Source organism: Stylophora pistillata, chromosome 2 (genome assembly GCF_964205215.1).
Source record: "Stylophora pistillata chromosome 2, jaStyPist1.2, whole genome shotgun sequence".
NCBI lineage: Eukaryota > Metazoa > Cnidaria > Anthozoa > Scleractinia > Pocilloporidae > Stylophora > Stylophora pistillata.
The window spans coordinates 52,098,821-52,118,881 of NC_142520.1; the positions used below are offsets into that span (position 1 = coordinate 52,098,821).

General features: G+C 39.1%; 2 protein-coding genes and 1 pseudogene across 3 annotated transcripts; all 3 read left to right on the forward strand.

The window, feature by feature from the left end:
• Positions 1-18: 18 nt before the first annotated feature.
• Positions 19-1,969, forward strand: LOC111341569 (uncharacterized). The gene is made up of 2 exons (XM_022948560.2): positions 19-164; positions 743-1,969. Exon 2 carries the CDS (start codon positions 763-765, stop codon positions 1,600-1,602), a length of 840 nt encoding a protein of 279 aa, XP_022804295.2. The 5' UTR covers positions 19-164; positions 743-762; the 3' UTR covers positions 1,603-1,969.
• A 6,163-nt stretch (positions 1,970-8,132) lies between these two features.
• Positions 8,133-10,211, forward strand: LOC111341563 (uncharacterized). The gene is made up of 2 exons (XM_022948549.2): positions 8,133-8,276; positions 8,887-10,211. Exon 2 carries the CDS (start codon positions 8,911-8,913, stop codon positions 9,763-9,765), a length of 855 nt encoding a protein of 284 aa, XP_022804284.2. The 5' UTR covers positions 8,133-8,276; positions 8,887-8,910; the 3' UTR covers positions 9,766-10,211.
• A 5,083-nt stretch (positions 10,212-15,294) lies between these two features.
• On the forward strand, positions 15,295-17,435 carry LOC148740253 (uncharacterized; annotated as a pseudogene). Its single transcript, XR_015997123.1, has 2 exons — positions 15,295-15,550; positions 16,131-17,435. The product of XR_015997123.1 is annotated as an uncharacterized LOC148740253 (transcript).
• Positions 17,436-20,061: the final 2,626 nt, after the last annotated feature.

The following is a 20,061-nucleotide window of genomic DNA, read 5'->3' on the forward strand; positions in this document are numbered from 1 at the left end:
GCAGGTGCGCACAAGTAATTTTTTCCCATGACTAGCGCGTGATGCCAATCGATTGCGCGCCAAAACTGAACGTCCAGCATATAAAAACAGAACATCGCATCTATTCCAGCACATTACATTTTTTCTCATTGCACTAACCTGCAAGATTGGCGTAGCTCAATTTGGTAAGTAGATATCCTAACATGCATGTGAAATGGTTCAGAATTCTCCTCCTTTGCAAAACAAAACCATACGTTAGACTGTTAGACTCGCAGCAGAAGAAGAAAAAAAAACCCAACGAACGAACGAACATATAACTGCGAGGTACTTCGGAAAGGCTCAATCGAACTTGTTAAAGATCATTTAGGGAGCGATTTACAAGATTTTGCAGGGGCATTATGCAAGGATTTTGTAACATTTTCCGACGGTGTGCAGTTAAAAACAGTCTGAAGTAATTCACTGATTAGGGGTGTCTTGGACCACTTTTCCTGCTCTTTAATTGTTTTGGTAGAGTTAAACAGAAAAATAATGACGCAAGAATTGTGTAAAAGTATGATCTATATTTTTTTAAAAGACCACCCTTTGAGTTAAGATCTTCATCTAACCTGTGTTTTTTTTAATTTCAAGATATCAAGAAATGGCACTTGTTTTGGTTTAGTTATTTTTATCTCTAATGTTATGCAATGTTATTTGAACTCCGGCGTGAAGTGTTGAATATTTCTGAAAGACAACTTTTACGGTTCTTGCTTCTTCTTTTTGGCAGCAACGTGAGTTCCCTGGAAAATGGCGACAGATAAAAAAAAAATCTCCGAAGCGGTAAAAATGGCATTGGCGCAAATTGAAAATAATGCCCCTGGGGAATATTCGAAGCTAACTGCATTTAAAAAAGTGAAATATTCTATCAAAGTGGCTGCCAGACAAGTAGCCGAAGAACAAATAAAGCTCTCTCACGAGTTTGAATGTGGACCTCAAAAGAACATCCGTGACCGCCTTGCCAAGCATTTACCCGAAGACCGAATCAAGCTGATTGTGGAGGGGCTCGCCATTCCAACATTCCGCATGGAAATAAGCAGGATGGACGATGGCAGACATCTGGTGCAGTTGACGAGAGGAGAGGAGGAATTCTTGCCATCCAGGGAGCTTGCAGCACACGAAGACATCGATTGGGCCATAAATATTCAGTACGCCAGCATTGTGGTGGATGCTGTGATGCTTGTCATGCAAGCGGCAGGGATAGAAGTATCTGTAAGTGGCAGCACCATGAAAGAAACCGTTGAAGACACTGCGAAAGCAATCGAGAAGTCTTCAGCATTCCAGCAAGCGATACAGAAGATTGTCAGCTCATGGAAAGCGGCAGGGGGTGTAACGGAGAAGTCCGAAGCCATTTTCTTTCTTCTTAAGGACACCTACGCTGCTGGATTGTTGTGGAACATCATCAAGAGTTTGTGCAGAGAAATGAAATGGTACGACTGGTTGGAGACTACAGCGAAAGTTAGCGCCATGGTCGTAGCAGCCCTTGTCACGGACGGGGCAGCGCTAATAGCAGAGATTGCTTTGACCGTTTGGGCGGCTGTGGACTTCGCCAGGAAGATCGATAATGTGGTACAACTTGAAGAGATTTAAAAAAACATTCTGCAGGAAGAAGGAGACTATTGCAGGTTCTGACGATCTACCTTAGAACAAGTATTGGAGCCCATGTGAATGCTTTACATGAGTAAATCACCTTTACAAGACGGTCAGAGTGCAACCGTTTGTAATGCTTCAATCTCTCGAAATTGTAGGAAAAAAAAAACTAACTGATCGGCAATGAACTAGAATCGAGCAGAAAAGTGTGAAACTGTTATATTCCTCGTGATTTCATGGCGAGATACGAGAAAATCGACTTTGTCAACAGCACAATCATTGTATATAGCAGCCGAGCTGCCAAATTTAAGTAAGTCAGCTGTTTATCCCAATCAGTGGTAACAGCAAATAAAATAGTTTGAAATGAGTCAGTGATTCTTAATGATTTTTTTGGGTGTGTAAAATCCTCACCTTTGAGTATCTGTATTATTCTTTCCTTTAAATCATCATGTATCAATCGACAACCACAACATGCTCGATAGCCGTTTACACTGGTAGTTGCCCGAGCAAGATTCTTGAAGACAGTTTTCAAGACTGTTCCAGGCCCTTCATTAGCCCATTCCCCGACCCCCTAAGTGAGGGTGTTTTGATATATCGCACATGTACGTCAAAAACGTCGCTTAGCCTTAAAAAATCTGGCATGTAGATAAATGATTTTATAATCTTGACTGGGCTTCAAAGAAAATTACGACGAGGACAGCAGCGAGAGCGTTACCACATAAAAGATTTAATGAGCAGAACAATTGCTCAACTCGTGCCTTTTAAAAGTCCTCCCTATAGGAAAACCACAACATTACATCCCCCTAACAAATTTGCGTCTTTTGAAAACGGAAACCCCGTTGACAAAATTTCCCTGATACACGATAACGTCACTTACTAAAAACTCACCCCTTAGCCTGACTTAATTGCGCGAAATGTTTTCTTGAATCTTTGCCATTTGTTTTACCTAATCTTATCTTTTCTATGTGGACATTGGACTTTTTCGATGTTTCGGGAACACACCAGTCTGTTCCATGAAAGTGAGGCTTGAGGGGTCGGGAATTTCGACGTAAACATGCATAAGACCTGTCTACGTCTCACAAATGATCAGCTTTTCCCAAGCATTCAGTTAAATAAAGAAGAGCGAAATACTAAACTTTGCGATGGTAGCAGCGGAGTGAAAAAGCTAAGAAAGAAAACAGGCGTTCATTACGCGGCCCCACCCAGGCACTCACTCGTCTTTTTACTCCTTCGATGAGATCGCCGTTTATCCTCGCTCCCCGTTTCACTGATTGACACCTGGAACAGGTTAACATATGTTATCCTGAAGTTAACGAAGCGCTGTTAATGACGGTAAACCACAACAGTCATTTACAAATGTCTTTAATCAAATGAAAATTTACTTTTGAAACGATGTTTTCCTCGGTCAGTTGCCTTCCTACCTTCGATTTTTAACTCCCTACAGGTGACACTGCAAGCGGGAATGGGTGAAGAAGCAAATCCTTTGTTTTGATTTTAACAACGATCAAATAGCGCCGCCCTTATCGCGATTTTACTCTTCTTATGATGCCAGTGCTGACGATCTTTAAAATCTTTTAGCAAAAAGAAACTAGAAACGCAACGAAAAATTCAAACAGCTGACTATGATCTAAAATTCTTTCAACTGCCTCGCTCCCTTCTAATCGTTCTTTAAGGAACTTCGAGGGCAAAAATATTTACTCCACTGCCCGGAACCAACTTTAATTTTTAAAAAACAGTTTCACTTACAAAGGTTCAGTGCTGTAGAATTGTCTACCTATCGAACTGAAGCAAGAACAAACTCCCTCTCCTCGCTTAAATCCAGCCGAAATAATTTCTTTCGAGCAAACAAACAGTGATACGAAATGTACGGCTTTCGTGGAAAGCAGGCGATTTTAAAATACAAACGTTTATATTTAATAGAATTAGCTTTAGTAAGCGTATCTTGTAGATTGTTAATTGGGATGAGTTGATTCAGAGTTTCACATGCCTGTGATTTTGTTAGACTTTGAACAGTCCCTCCTGTTTTGCGAAGTCCGTCGCGCCAGTTGAAAAAGAAAATAAGTTTAAAAATATATGTTAGCACACCGCGCGGAACTCTGGGATTGGAAAGTTCAATTTTTTTTCACTCATCCTTTTCGACTTGCGCACGCCCACGATGGCCTTGGAAAAAGAGGAACCGCTCCTAGTCTATGATTTCGTGACCGTCGATAATTGAAGTTAATGACTGATTGATTGAATTATATATATTGTTTTCCACCTTCTTCTCTTCTTAAAAGAATTGTCTATCCGCTGGTTGCCTATCATATATGTCCAATCAGCGACAGTTTTAATGTCATAGAGTGTCCGCGAGCGCGAGTTAGAGACTGGAACTGATTGCAGGGACTGCAGTTGGGGCGAGTTCAAGGATTGGCAGCTTAGGGACGGGATGGGGAGCAAAAAATATATATATTTCTTTTTTTAACTATTTCAAGCTTTGGTAAAAAGCATTCCATTCCTGCGCTGCCAAGCCCTAAACTTGCCACAGCTGCAGTCCCCACAATCAGTCCCAGTCTTTGGCTCAGACTCGCAGACACTCCGTGACAATGAGTGTATTTGACAAAATATTCTTCCCATCCTTTTCATGACCCCAAATACTGATCACGAAATATCCTCGCCCCACCCCCAACTAAGTGAAAAGGCCCTGGGAACGAGGTTGGAATATCCCAGGAGAATAAGAGTTTTCAGTACCACCAGGATTTCCCATTCTTCCAGAAAATGCTTCATTTAGAGGTAATTAGGTAAAGTTAAACTGAAATAATCTGGATTGAAGCGACGCAATAACAGAGACAACAACACCTGTCAAGCGTTCTCGTGCTCGCCATTTATTTAAACATCCACACGCCTGCGGTATTAAACATGATTATAGCCTAGCGAAAGTAGAGCCTGCTCTCTGATTGGTTAACTCAGTGTCCACCAATTGCCTACGGGTGTACGCTGCTGACGTGAGCGAAGGCAAAGAATAGTTTCCGCGCGCTTGTTTTATCTGGTCACGTTAGATTTGTTAAATAAATGGAACTATTTTGCTACAAGGTATCAATTTATGTTATAAAAAAAATGGTAAACACCACAGCGTACACTATTGATGCACCTAGCATTAAAAAACGAAGACGCTGCTTCTTAAAAGTGGACATAAGTATTGATCCACAGGAGTAAATTTATACACAAAACCGGACAAATTACTTGACATACGCAACGATATAAAAATCGACCACAAGTACATCATACAGCTTATGAAACGTACAAACACTTAGAGGTAATAAACGCGTGAACGAAACACACACGCTATGACACCAATTTCGCGATAACAACAACAGTAAAAGCGCACACACACACACACACACACACACGCACACACATACACACACACACACACACACACGCGCGCGCGCGCGCGCGTAACTCTTTTATTGCCATCGAAGTCAGCCGAGCGAAGACGCGAGGTTGACGGGGCTGCAGCATTTTGGAGCCGATACACGAGGTGGTGTACAATACTCTCGATGGGCTTCTCGATGAATGTGTAAGGTGAGGGAACAAAGAGCTAACACACAAACCAATCAGAGTGTGAAATTGATCGTCTGGCCGTCATCGCGTCATCAAGCGTGGAAAAATTGTTTATCTGTTCGACCCGTAGAGCGGCCCTCTTTATAGCTACACTTCATGATGAGAGTTCCAGGGCATTTTAGGTGAGTAAAAACACTAGGTTTATTAGCTTGTGTGCTTTTTTAAACTGGGTACGGCTTAGTAGAGTGTAATTTGGAGTTAATATTTGAACCAGCGCATTCTAGTGACATGTATAATTTAAAATCGAGTAAGCAAGCGTCATGTGTAGACAGAGAAAGAAAGATGGTGAGCTTTTGAGCCTAGTGACGAAGTTTAAATGAACTAGCTTTGTATCACTGCATCATGGCCACATCACTCGAAGTCAATACTCTGTAATATTTAGATCATGAGTTCGAACTTTCCATCGCGCGATAGTTGAGGAGAGCGAAGCCCGAATGATTAATAACCAATGAATATTAAAGACGAATCAAACTATCGTAAAGAAACACAGGATCTGAAAATCGCTTGGGTATAAGCTTCTGTAGCGTAGAAATTTCACTCTCATACCTTACTCTGTTTCGATTAAAAAAATTCATGCTGGGGGATGTCAAGAGATTCTGAGTTTACTGTGCTGAGAAAGATCTAAAGATTAATCACTTTCTATATGAAATTCCGTGAAAACCGGAAGCCAATTTTCAGTATCAAATGTAGACGGAGATAAAAAAAAATCATGTAACTCAACAAAAGACAAATCAGAATTAATTTGTGGCTCTTGTGTGATGGACAAGTCTATGTGCATAACCTGAAAGTTCAGAAAATTGATGGCATACACCATCAATTCCCTTGCAGCGGATATTTGAGTTTGAAACAGTTTAATCTGATAATTACGCAGATATGTCAGTGGATTCCATTGTCGTAAGTTGTCTGTTGAATACTGAGAAAATCAAGGGATTAAGAACCGTGTCGACGTAAAGTGAGGCATTAAGTGTCAAAAGGTGGCGATCTCGTTGTTGTGAGGTGCTTGCGAATCTTGCGTTTAAAACTGAACTGCAACAAGTAGTTTTGCTATTCGACAACAATTCATCTTGTTCTTTCTCTCTTCTTGTGGACAGATATAGAAACTGAGTTAAGAAAAAAAATGCTCGGCCATAATCAAATAATTTTTGAAGGACCAGGAAATTGAATGTGTTAGCATTAGCTTATGAAGCTTAGATTTTTTTACTCTCGTTATTAATTATTAATTATAATTTATTATTATTAATTATTAATTATTCATTCTTTTCAACGTAGAGAAATCAAGCCAGCAATGACAAGGGTTAGGATTTTGTTTCTTTAATAAGCTGTTTATGCCAAATTCCTAGAGAGTCAGGAAACTCCTTTTGAAAGTGCAACGCAATCAAGTATCAAAGTATCGATTTCACGGATGTCTCTAGATACATGCATTTTTCCTTTGTTACGGTACTTTGACCTCCTTCGTACAAGTAGGTCATGACAAAAAAAAACTCATTAAATTCTCAAAAAAAATCAGATGACTCGTTGAAACCTGTCCTGGAAACCGCGTATGACGAGCTTCAAAAATCTACAACGGAGATCAAAATTCTTAGGACACTTAACGCAATATTACTAAAATCCCCCTTTCGCGCCAAACAATGTTAAATTTTGTGCGCTTTGTAGAATTAACCTGGGGTTAGTGATTTTGAGTGATTCTGTTGTGTGAAGCTATTTCTGTTAAATTCATCAGTTTAAGGTGCAACGAAATTCAGTACTAGACGTGAACAATAGCGCTTTATACTAATGACGTCATGAAATTTTAGACCCCCCGCGTGACTCAGACAAACAAACTCCACTTCTTTGAGAGCTACAAGGGAAATGGCGAGTAGTTCGCTTATTCCCTTACAGTTCTGACCGAAGAGGACGGCGTTCCTGGCTCCAAATTTGAAAGAGAACCGGAAGAATACACTGTAGACCAGCTAAAACGGTGGTTAAAATGTAGGGGCTTAAAATTAAGCGGTAAACGAGAAGAACTTGTACAGACGGTGTGAGATGCGGGAATTATCACACCCTTGATCCGGCAATCGATCATGGAAAATGGTTTGCTGCCAAAGTTTTTCAAGAAAATTCTGATGTAAACAATGTAAAAAGGGGGTTGACAGGCCTACAAGACTCCCCAGCGCGTGTTTAGAATAGCCTATTCAAAGTTTGGCTCTCACGAGCATGTTTTTGAGCGATCGCCCTCTTTTGTAAGATACGAGCGGCGGATTTTTGTATATTTCGCTCAATACTGATTGTGTTTCTATTAAATGCCAGTTCATGTAGTTTATGTAGTTAATGTTCAGGCAGTTGTCATTGAATAATTTCTGTTTCTTTGACGCTGAATTTTCTCTTTCTTTCGGTGCTTTCCTCTAAGGAGCATGTGCTCAACTTACTTGCGCTGGTCTTAGATTTGCCTTTAGTGGATCGGGAAATTCGGCTGTTGGACCTTTTCCGCCGGGCCAGTGAAGAGCACAAATATAACTTAAGTGTTTCTTGTTATGTTTTTCTCCGTAAAAAACTCATGCGAACAAGCCACCAGCCAACGCTTGCACTTTGCCATGTCTCGCGGAGGTTTTGGGAAAGGAATGAATACTTTCTTCCCTACTTCCTTTCACTCTTTGAGTGATTTTGGCCATTTATCTGCATATCTTGAGTCTGTCTTACACTCACCCCAACAACAGTGTTTGGTACCAACCATGCCCCTTCCTTTCAGAACGCCAAGTCATTTTTTGACGAAATTTTCCGTCGTTTTCTTTTAATTTTACAGCTCTCGCTCATACATTTCCTTAAGCTGGTCGCAATGTTTGTCTGAGTCTGTGCGGGGGGTCTCATAGGTTACACGTAACAAAATCTATTTTTAGTAATAGTATAAAGCGCTATTGAGGAAATTAGGTGTCTTGATATGGACCAATCAGCAAGCGCTGAGATAAAAATACCCTGCTTGTGACTATCACGTGGTGGACGAGTACGTGCATGTATAAATTGAATTTTCAGAATATCAAAGCCACATCACGTATCTTCCGAGTTGCAGCTGAACTCTGAGCTTGGCACCGTTGAATTTGGTAGGCAGGTTTTTCTAGCTGTTGAACATTATGATAATCAATGTAAATTCCTTTCAAGTTGAGCTGTCAATGGTCCTTCTAGTTAAACTGCTCATCGAATAAGGGCTCGTAGAGAGTTTTATTATTATTGTGCTAGCACATATGCGGAACTAGTTAGGAATAATTTGACTTCGCTCGTTGAGAATCGCTTGAGCATCACATGATGTTAAAAAATTTGTCAAAGATTGGTGAAATATTTGTGAAGACTAAAGAGAATTTGCTTTATATTTTCTTACTGTACTATGAAAAAGGTTTAGATGGTTGAAGGTTATAGTTGAAGTGTGTATCTCTTCATTTGATTGTCTCGCAATAATGTAGATCAGAAAAGTGCCCTTGAAATGAATCAAAGTAATATTTAGATACCTTGCTAGGAAACAGCTTCCTTCCTTAGAAATCGCCATATACTGAGATTTCTCCAGGTCCACATCTTGATAACTTGGCTAATTTTGATTAAAATTAAATTTGATTATGCGGCAGTGTTTGCGTTCGTTGGTGTAGGATCTTTTTTAGTTGGAAAGACCATTGCTGCAATAACATTTGTAAATTGGTCTTTAATGCTTTTCATTCACAGCAACCTACGTTTCCTTGATCGAAAATGGCGACAGACAGTGAGAAAGTCTCGGAAGCTGTGCAAGGGGCGTTGGCGCATATTAAAAAGAACGCTCCTGAAGAGCATTCCAAGCTCATTGCAGACGGGAAATTGAAAGATGCTATCACTGCGGCAGCAAGGAAAGCCGCAGAAGAGGAAGTAAAGATCGCTCATGAGTTTGCCTCTCAACCAGAACAAGACATCCGTAAGCGCCTCACGAAGCATCTACCAGAAGACCGAATCAAGCTGATTGAAGAGGCGCTCACCATTCCAACGTTTCGCATGGAAATAAGCAAGATGGACAATGGCAGACATCTGGTGCAGTTGACGAGAGGAGAAGAGGAGTTCCTGTCATCCAGGGAGCTGGTAACGAGTGCTGACATCGAGTGGGCTACAATTCTTCAGTACGCTAGTGTTGTTGTAGAGGCTGTGATGCTTGTCATGCAGGCAGTGGGGATTGGGGTATCAGTAAGCAGCAGTACCATGAAAGCCACCGTAGAAGACACTGCGGAAGCAATTAAGAAGTCCTCAGCATTCCAGCAAGCGATACAGAAGTTTATCAGTTCTTGGAAAGCGGCAGGGGGCAGTGCAACTAACGAGGCTAAAGCCATCTTCTTCCTCCTCAAAGAAACCTACGCAGCTGGGTTGCTGTGGACCATCATCAAGAGTTTGTGCAGAGAAATGAAATGGTACGACTGGTTGGAGACCGCAGCGAAGGTGAGCGCCATGATCATTGCAGCCTTTGCCACAGAGGGAGCAGCGCTAATTGCAAAGATTGCTTTGACCGTCTTGGCTGCCGTTGACTTCGCCAGGAAGATCGCCAATCTGGTAACACTTGAAGAAATAAAGAAAAGCCTGTAGAAAGAAAGAGATCATGCAGATTCCAGTAGTGAGCCAGAGTTAATGATATTTTTAGTAAACAGTCAGCATGCAAGAGAACATATGATTTAAATCTCCCACAACTATTTTGGGAAAAGCAATGCCTAATTGTTTAAAAGAAAGAGGTCATGCAGATTCCAGTAGTGAGCCAGAGTTCATGATATTTTTAGTAAACAGTCAGCATGCAAGAGATCATATGATTTAAATCTCCCACTACTATTTTGGGAAAAGCAATGCCTAATTGTTTATCGATAAATTAGAATCGAACAAGGCAACATGAAGCTGATTATTTCCTTACGAACTTACCAGGTTTTAGTGGCACTGAGAATGTTCCTTATCACACTAGCACTTACTCTAGCGAATGGACATTTTGTGACGATTTCGTGGATCGACGAAAGCTTGGAATAAAAAAGATTTTATGAACAAAACTTAAGGCCTCGATTGATTCGTTCATTTGATGGATTATTTGTTTAATTCAGGAAGAATCAATCGGAATGAAACCGAAATAATAACATAGATTGGAGCAGGAGAAAATACAACTATTTCCCTTGACTGAAGATAAAAATACATTGTTAAATTCCAGGAAAATCAGTGGTAATTTGAGAAATTTCGCAAATTGATTATCAATTTATATTTCAATTTGTCTGTTTTGGACAAAACATTCAGCTATTTATGAAATCATTTGATGACTAAGTTGACTGGTTAATTGACCTCTTCTTGGTAAGTAAATCGCAGCATATTTTCATGACAAGTCTTAGATATGGACAAACGGATGCTTGCAATTGATTCGTGGTCACGTCCCGCACGAAGAATGATTCTTGCCAAGTACTCTCTTATTTAACGGTAGGGTCTTAAGAATGAAGCAAAACGATTATCTTCTCGCACATTTACTCGAGAGGAATTACTCAATTTACATGCAAATTCATGCTGTTGTAGGAACAAATGTAACGATGAAATATGATCGGAAGCGAAATGGTTATGACCATAAATGGTCGTTATAAATGTTTACCCTTTAAATTAATGTTCTCGGCATCCCAGTTCCCCTTGAAGCAAAGTCAACAACATCTCCTGGAGGTACCGTAGTCGAGAATAGGTTCATACTGTCATTTATCGGGAACGTAAGGATAAAACGACTGATGCCAACGAGAACAGTGTAGTTTAAACTCTGAAAAGACGATCGAATTCGTAACTGTATCGCTAAAAATGACATGTGTCACTGCAGGGACCACTAGACCATTTGGAAGAGAGCCAAACCCAAGACGATTTTCACCGTAAGCATTCCTTTGCATCAGAGATCTTAATCCGAAGGTCTGCGGTTCGATTACCAATGAGGGACTCAGATATTTTTTTTGTCTGTTTGTCTCACTTTATTTATTTACTTATTTGTCTCATCTTTATTCTCTACTTTATGACCCCAAATACCGATCACGAAATATTCCAGTCTTGGTAGTCCTGAAAACTCTCTTTCTCTCTCCCATTCGACCAGAAAATGCTTCATTCAGAGATAATTTGGGGAAGTTAATCTGAAATAACCTGAAATGGAGCTATGCAATAACAAAACGACAACTGTTCAACGTAATCGTGCTCACCATTTATTAAAAAGTTAACACTCCTGCGACACTAAACATGACTATAACATAATCAGAGTAAGGCGCGCACTCCGATTGGCCAATTCAGTGTCATTCATCAGCCAATAACTGTACGCTGCTGACGTGACAAATTACTCGACAAAAATTGCGTTACATAACGCAACGATATAAACATCTGCTACAAGTACAGAATACAGCCTGTAAAACGTACAAACACTCACAGGTAATGGACACGTAAACGAAATACACACGAGAAATACTATATATTGCCATAACAACAACAACAGAAAAAAAAAAAGCCCGCGTACGCTCGCAAGCACACACGTAGATCTGTCTGAGGTAGTGCACAATGTAGGCCGTACAAGCAAAAAATCTGCAATGGGCTTCTCGATAGATGTAAAAGGTAAGAGAACAAATCGCTTACACAAGAACCGTTCAGAGTATGAGGTTTGGCGTCTGACGTGATCACGTCATCAAGCGTGGAAACCGTTGTTTATCTGTCCGACCCGTGGAGCGGCCGTCTGAGCTACACTTCGTGGTGAGAGTTCAGTCCAGGGCATTTCAGGTAAGTAAAAACACGAGTTTTACATGCTTGTGTAACTCAACGATGGACAAATCAGGATTGATTTTTGGCTCTTGCGTGATCGACACGGCTATCTGCAAAACCTGAAAGTTCAGAATATTGATGGCAATAGTTTGAAACAGTTGTAATAATAATAATAATCTTTATTGAGATGACTCTTTCATATAAAAAATGGTTTTCAAAAAGGATCTCCAAAACGAAAAAAAAAACAAAATACAAAAAAAAATTTGAACAGTAAAATTAAAAATATGTAAAAAAAATATATATATATATATATGAAAAGGAAACAACACATTAACTTAAATTCATTTGGATCACAGATTTAAAAATAACATGGTATAAAGTTCATTTAAGTCACAAATTTAAAAGATTATGGTTAAAAATATCAAGATTAACGGATTGCCTGATCGCTTGGCTAAGAGAGTTAAAATCCTTGAAGGCATGAAATGCTGTCCGTTGTTGACCCCAATTCCTCTTGACACTTGGAAGTCTGAGATTTAGCTTAGTTCTGGTATCATGATCATGTTGTTCATGCTGTCGTATGAAGTTCATATCATGCCCAACAAGTCCATTTAAACACTTATACACATAAATACATCTTCTCTGACAACGCTTTACTTCTAATGGAACCCACTTAAGAGTGGCAAGCGCATGCGTTGCAAATGAATAAAGAGGTCTGTCTAAAATTATTGTAGCAGCCTTATTCTGCAAGACTTCCAAACTGGTCATTAAAGTTACATTACGTTTGCCTCCCCAAAGAAGTCCTAAATAATCAAATAAGACAAGACTATTATAAAATAGACTGGGCGTGCACTAAAAGGTAATAAATGCTTAATTAATCTGTTTTAGGAGACCAAGCCTTTGATTAATTTTGCTAGCAATATACTCAACATGATTTGTCCGTGTAAAATCAGATGATATAAAACCTCCAAGGTATTTGAAGCTGTTGACATTATTTACATTGTGGTCGAAGATCGATAGAGGCAGAGCTATTTTGCTTTCCAATTTCCAATTACTACCTAAAAGTATACATTTAGTTTTTTCAAAGTTGAAAGTAAGCTTGTGAGCATTTAACCAATTTGATACGGCCAACAACTCGCGATTTAGCTTAAATTGATAATTATGCAGATATGTGAGTGGATTCCATTGTCGCAAGTTAATTATCTGTTGAATTCTGAGAAAATCAAAGGATTAAGATCTGTCGACTGACGTAAAATGGAGTTTTAAGTGTCAAAAGCTGGCGATCTCATGGTGGTGAGGGCTGTGTGAATATTGCGTTTAAAACTGAACTACAAGAAGAAGTTTTGCCATTCGACAACAACCCATCTCGTTCTTTCCCTTCTCTTGTGGAAGGATACAAAATTGGGTTAAGAAAAAAATACTTGACCGTTATCAAAAAGTAAGTCTTTATATAAATTTCTTTAGATTCTCCAAAAAAGATCAGGTGATTTGTTGAAACCTGTCCTGAAAACCGAGTATGCCAAGTATAAAAAATCTACAATGGAGATCAAAATTCTTAGGTAACTTAACGCGATATTACTAAAGCCCCCCTCTCACTCTCAACAATGTAGAATTTTGTGCTCTTTGTAAAAATTTACCAAGTCGTGGTGTCTGTTTAGTTTTACCGACATTGCTAGAGGGGATAGGAAGGCTGTGCGCATGGTAATTGGATATAGAATATGTTTTTTTAATAACTGTCCCAAGGAGTTTTGACCTCTATTTTGAGAGTCAGCGATTTCACTATTGTTAGTGGTTTTTTAAATGGCAAATGTAAACAAAGGAAACAATCAGGTTGCTTCCTACTAAGGCATTCAGAGAGCCCCGAGAAATTAAGGCTTAGTGATGTTGAATGATTCTATTGTGTGGAGCTATTTACGTTAAATGATAAGAGGCTGTTTATGCCAAATTCCAAGAAAGTCAGCAAACCCCTTTTTGAAAGTGTGACGCTATCAAGTATCAAACGTAAAGGAAAAAAAAATCAAGAGATTTGTCGAAAAATTACTCAGCAAGCGCTGTAAAAGAGAGAGACCAAACCCGTCGAACTCGTTACTGTAATCCAGAAGAAGGGGCGCTAAAACTGAATTTACTCAATATCGAGTCCAGTTGGACCAAGACGATCAATAGAAAATTGACTTTCTCTTCAATGCTTACAATTATTTAGAATGGTTTTGTCATCTGTTCTGTTGGGATTGTAAATCACGGATGCATGAATCAGAGACGCAATGCGGTGTCACGGCGTCAGTGTTTCGTCAACTTTTTGTGCAGTAATGAGACGTCCTATACAATACTTTATTTAAAAAATAACAAGCACTGTTATACTAAGCACTGTTATTGAGAAAAAGGAAACCCAGAGATTAACGCTATATAAAGGATCTCCTGAATAGAAAAGAAACTATAGAAATAGAGCAATAAAAAATATATATATAGAAGGAAGTTTATATAAAAAATAAATGAAAATCACAGAAATATCATTAAAATTTATAGAATGTCCATTCAATAAATATAAATATTCATGTGTTTTTTTAATCTTAGTTTAAACTTGTTGGTATTTGCACTATCACGGAAATTGATTACGTTACTTTAGAAGGTCATTCCAGAATTTGATTACCTTAACAAAGAAGGAATATCTAAAACAGTTTAAATTTGCGATTTTGGTTTGTATCTTACATTGATGGTTGGATTTCGTCTCAGTGCTTCTGCACAGTTCAAAAACATCTCTGAAATTCAGACCATTGAGATTGATTACGATCTTCTAGCACTCCACCAGGGATAGAATTTCCTTCCTCGTTGTAAAGAGTTCCATTTTAGTGTTTTATACGTCCTCATACGCCATCTCTTCTCGTCTTTTGCGTAAGGCGATTCCCGAATTGAAGCTCTCCTTTGTACCTTATCGATTTCATGGATGTCTTTGATGTCTCTAGATATATGTATTTTCTGTTGCGGTACTTTGAGCTCCTCCTTACAAGTAGGCCGAAGTCATATGAATTTCTTTAGATTCTCCAGAAAAAAATCAGGTGACTTGTTGAAACCTGTCCTGAAAACCGAGTATGACAAGTATAAAAAATCTACAACGGAGATCAAAATTCTTAGGTCACTCAACGCGATATTACCAAAGCCCCCCTCTCACTCTCAACGATGTTGAATTTTGTGCGATTTGTAGAATTTAACAAGACGAGGTGACTGTTTAGTTTTACCAACACTGCTAGAGGAGATAGAAAGGCTCTGTGCATGGTATTTGGTTATAGAATATGTTTTTCAATAACTGCCCCAGGGAGTTTTGACGTCCATTGTAGAGGCAGTGATTTCACTATGGTTTTTTTTTAATGGAAAATGTAAACAAAGCAAATAATCGGCTGGCTTCCTAAAAAGGCAATCAAAGAGTCCCGAGAAATTAAGGCTTAGTGATGTTGAGTGATTCTACTGTGTGGAGCTATTTATGTTAAATTCCGAGTAACACAAGAAGCTCATCAGTTCAAAGGGCAACGAAATTTAGCACTATTGGGTGTGTGTATAAATTGAATTTTTAGAATATCAAAGGCACATCGCATATCTTCCGAATTGCAGCTGAACTCTGAGCTTGGTACCGTTGAGTTTGGTAGGTAGTTGAACATTATGATAATCAATTTAGATTCCTTTCAGGTCAATAACAAATGATCCTTATCATAAGTTAAAGTGCTCTTCGATTAAGGGCTAGTGAAGAGCTTTATGATTATTGTGCAAGCACATATGCGGAACTAGTTAAGAATAACTTGACTTCGCTCGTTGAGAGTCGCTTAAGTATCAATGAAAAAATTTGTCAAAGATTAGTGAAATATTTGAGGAGACTAAGGAGAATTTTCTATACATTTTCTAACTGTACCGTAGTTGCATAGTTAAAGGTCATAGTTGAAATGTTCATCTCTCCATTCGATTAATTGTCTCGAAATGATGTAGATAAAAAAGTGCCATTGAAATGAAATAAAGTAATATCTAGATATCTCGTTAGCAAACAGCTTCCTTCTGTAGTGATCGTCATATATAGATTTCTCCAGGTCCAAATCTGGATAACATGGCTAAATTAAATTTGATTATGCGGCAGTGTTTGCGTTCATTGGTGTAGGATCATTTTTAGTTGGAAAGACCATTGCTGCAATGACATTTTGAAATTGGTCTTTACTGCAGCTTTTCATTCACAGCTACCCAAGTTTCCTTGATCGAAAATGGCGACAGACAGTGAGAAAGTCTCGGAAGCTGTGCAAGGGGCGTTGGCGCTTATTAAAAACAACGCTCCTGAAGAGTATTCCAAGCTCAGTGCAGACGGGAAATTGGAAGATGCTATCACTGCAGCAGCAAGGAAAGCCGCAGAAGAGGAAGTAAAGCTCGCTCATGAGTTTGCCTCTCAACCGGAAAAAGATATCCATAAGCGCCTTGCCAAGCATCTACCAGATGACCGAATCAAGCTGATTGAAGAGGCGCTCACCATTCCGACATTCTGCATGGAAATAAGCTAGATGGATAATGGCAGACACCCGGTACAGTTGACGAGAGAAAAGGAGGAGTTCCTGCCATCCAGAGAGCTGGTAACGGGTACTAACATCGACTGGGCCTCAATTCTTCAGTACGCCAGTATTGTCGTGGAGGCTGTGTTGCTTGCCTTGCAGACAGTGGGGATTGGGGTATCAGTAAGCAGCAGTACCATGAAAGCCACCGTAGAAGACACCGCGGAAGCAATTATGAGGTCTCCAGCATTCCAGCAAGCGATACAGAAGTTTATCAGTTCTTGGAAAGCGGCGGGAGGGAGTGCAATAAAGAAGGCCAAAGCCATTTTCTTCCTTCTTAAGGACACCTATACTGCTGGGTTGTTGTGGACCATCATCACGAGTTTGTGCTCAGAAATGAAATGGTACGACTGGTTGCAGACTACTTCGAAAGTAACCGCCATGCTCATTGCAGCCTTTGCCACAGAAGGAGCAGCGCTAATCGCAAAGATTGCTTTGGCCGTCTTGGCTGCCATTGACTTCGGGAAGAAGATCGCTAATCTGGTAACACTTGAAGAAATAAAGAAAAGTCTGTAGAAAGAAAGAGATCGAGCAGATTCTGGCAGTGTGCCGCAGTTTATGATATTCTTAGAAAACAATCAACATCCAAGAGATCATATGATTTAAATCTACCCCAATGTTTTGGGAAAAGCAATGCTTAATTGTTTATCGATAAATTAGAAACGAATAAGACAATATGAAGCTGATTAATTCCCTCACGAACTTATCAGGTTTTAGTGGCACTGAAAATGCCATGCGGTCATATGATTTAAATCTCCCAGAATGTTTGGGAAAAGCAGAGCTTAACTGTTAATCGAAAAATTAGAATCGAACAGGACAATATGAAGCTGATTTATTTCGTTATGAACTTACCAGGTTTTAGTGGCACTGAAAATGTTCCTTATCACTCTAGCACTCATTCTAGCGAAAGCTTGGAATAAAAAAGAAATACGATAGCTTAAATGGATTCGTTCATTTGATGGATTATTTGTTCAACTCAGACTGAAGTCGGAATGAAACCGAAATATCTTAAAGATTGCAGCTGGAGAAAATACAATCTTTTCTCTTGATTGGAAATAAAAACGCATTGTGAAATTCCAGGAAAATCAATTGGAATTTGACAAATTCATTATCAAAGGTCAAGAGGTAGTAATTTACATTTAAATTTGTTTTTCATATTCCGAGAAAATCGTGTGATTTGGAAAGCGGGACTGTAGAATTAATGTTCGACTTGATCTGTGAAATCCGTTAAATGTGTTTCAATCTGTACAATCGGACTCGTATGATTTGACTCTTATGATCTTAATCGTATGATCTGACTCTTATGATCTTAATCGTATGATCTGACTCTTATGATCTTAATCGTATGATCTGACTCTTATGATCTTAATCGTATGATCTGACTCTTATGATCTTAATCGTATGATCTGACTCTTATGATCTTAATCGTATGATCTGACTCTTATGATCTTAATCGTATGATCTGACTCGTGATGTTCTGGTTTGAAAGATTTGTAATAAATGGGCAAACAGAACAACCGTGAAACGTATTCTATTCGAACCAAGGTCACTTCGATTACACCCACAAAAGCGGTCGCTCTAAAGGCACACACATTCTAACGCGTGCGAAACCGTGTCACGTGATCCAATGCCTACAATTTGAAGTGACAAAAAGAAACGGCAACAACAAACTAGAGCACACGGTATATACCATAATATGAAAACTAAACCCAGTACCGCGCGGGCAGGGCAAAAACTAAATATGACGTATTGCAATCAACATGGATCAAAACATTTTGCGATTTATGTTATTCTTTTGATGACCAAGTTGGCTGATTAATTTCCTCGTCCCTTCCGTCTTTGTGTATTACATGGACCTCGTCTTCGTATCCATCTGTAAAATCTTAAAAGAGAATTTGCTAATATCCAACCAACTTGACCTTTTCTTGATGAGTGAATTGGAACAAATTTTTATGACGAACTGAAAAGGGGGATAAGCAGTCTTTGACATGAACAAACGGATGCTTGATTCGTGGTCACGTCACGCACGAAGAGTAATTCTTCTGAGTACCCTCCTATTTAACGGCGGGATAATAATAATGAAACAAAACGATCGATTTCTAATGCATTGACGTGGGAACAAATGTATCAATGAGAGATGGTCAGAAGCGACATGCGTATAACCAAAAATGGTTGCAATAAGTGCTTATCTCCTTTAAGTTAACCTTCTCGGAATCCAAATTCCACTTGAAACAAAATCAACAACACCTTTAGGAGGTACCGCAGTCGAGAATGAGTCCATACTATCATTTATAATAATAATAATAGTAAGGTTTTTATGAGCGCATTTAAGAATCTCAATGCGCTTACTTAACATAATAAAAATAAATTATAACAATGATACTAACAGTAAGTAGTACCTACACTAACAAAAATAAAGTTAAATAGGATAAAAACCTATGTAGTGTTTCACAATACTAAAACTAAAATTTCCGGAATAGGAATGTTTTAAGGGAAGATTTAAAATACGAAAAAGAAGCTGCAGATCAGATTTAAGAGAATCTGTAAGAGTATTCCATAATATAGGAATTTTATCGCGAATGTTTGGACAAAAAACGGTTACCAATGAGAACAGTGTGGTTAAACAATGAAAAGACGAATTCTTAACAGTTCGCTGAACGATGTGTGTCACTGCATGGGCCACTTGACCATTTGAAAGAGAGCCAAGCCCAAAACATTTTGCGATGTAAACATTCGTTTGCCTCAGAGATCTTAATCCGAAGATCTGAGGTTCGTTTGTCTCACGCACGAGACAAAACGAAATTTTTTTCCTTTTGTGGTGATTGAACGATTTGTTTACATTAAGCATTTACTTAAGATTTGAATTCAAAGCGCAACATTGTTTAAGCTTTGGCTAGTAAAATGCGCGTGCGATGAGTTTCCTGAGTTTGACTGTCTTGTCTGTCTCCTTAATAGTGGACGGGACGTGCTTACTTCATCTACTGGCCTCGATTTAAACCCACACTTAAGTTGTTATATCGGCTTTCGCAGTCAAAGATTGATTGATTGATTGATCGGAAGCATGCATTAGGCACCTAGTTGTTCATCCCTGAGATCCTGGTGAAAGTGTTTGTGTCAGGCATCTGATAACGGATTAATAGGGCCCCAAGCCCACTCATGCCCACCGATTGTGTATGCGAAAGCGTCACCGTGTCTATTAGAGTTAACCGTGGGAGAGATTTAGCGTAAGTGTCTGTCAGACTTTATTAAAGTCTGAGTCAGCTAGAGAGTGGTTGGAGCATGGCCATGGAGCACGAATGTTACTTTGTTGTTTTACGGCTTTTGTTTCTATTTTGTTTTTATTCGCTCCGACGAAGGGCTAACGCTCGAAACGTCAGCTTTTGTAATCGTTACGGTGGCCAATTTACCATTTCAACTTTGTTGATATATCCAAATTATTTTGTTTCTATTAGCTTCTTACCACAGCTTTCATCCTCAAAAGGAGAATAAAATCTCCGAACCTCAATGGATTTTTAAATGTATAGTTCGACACATTACTGGTCAGACACATTGTACTGTAGCCAAAAAC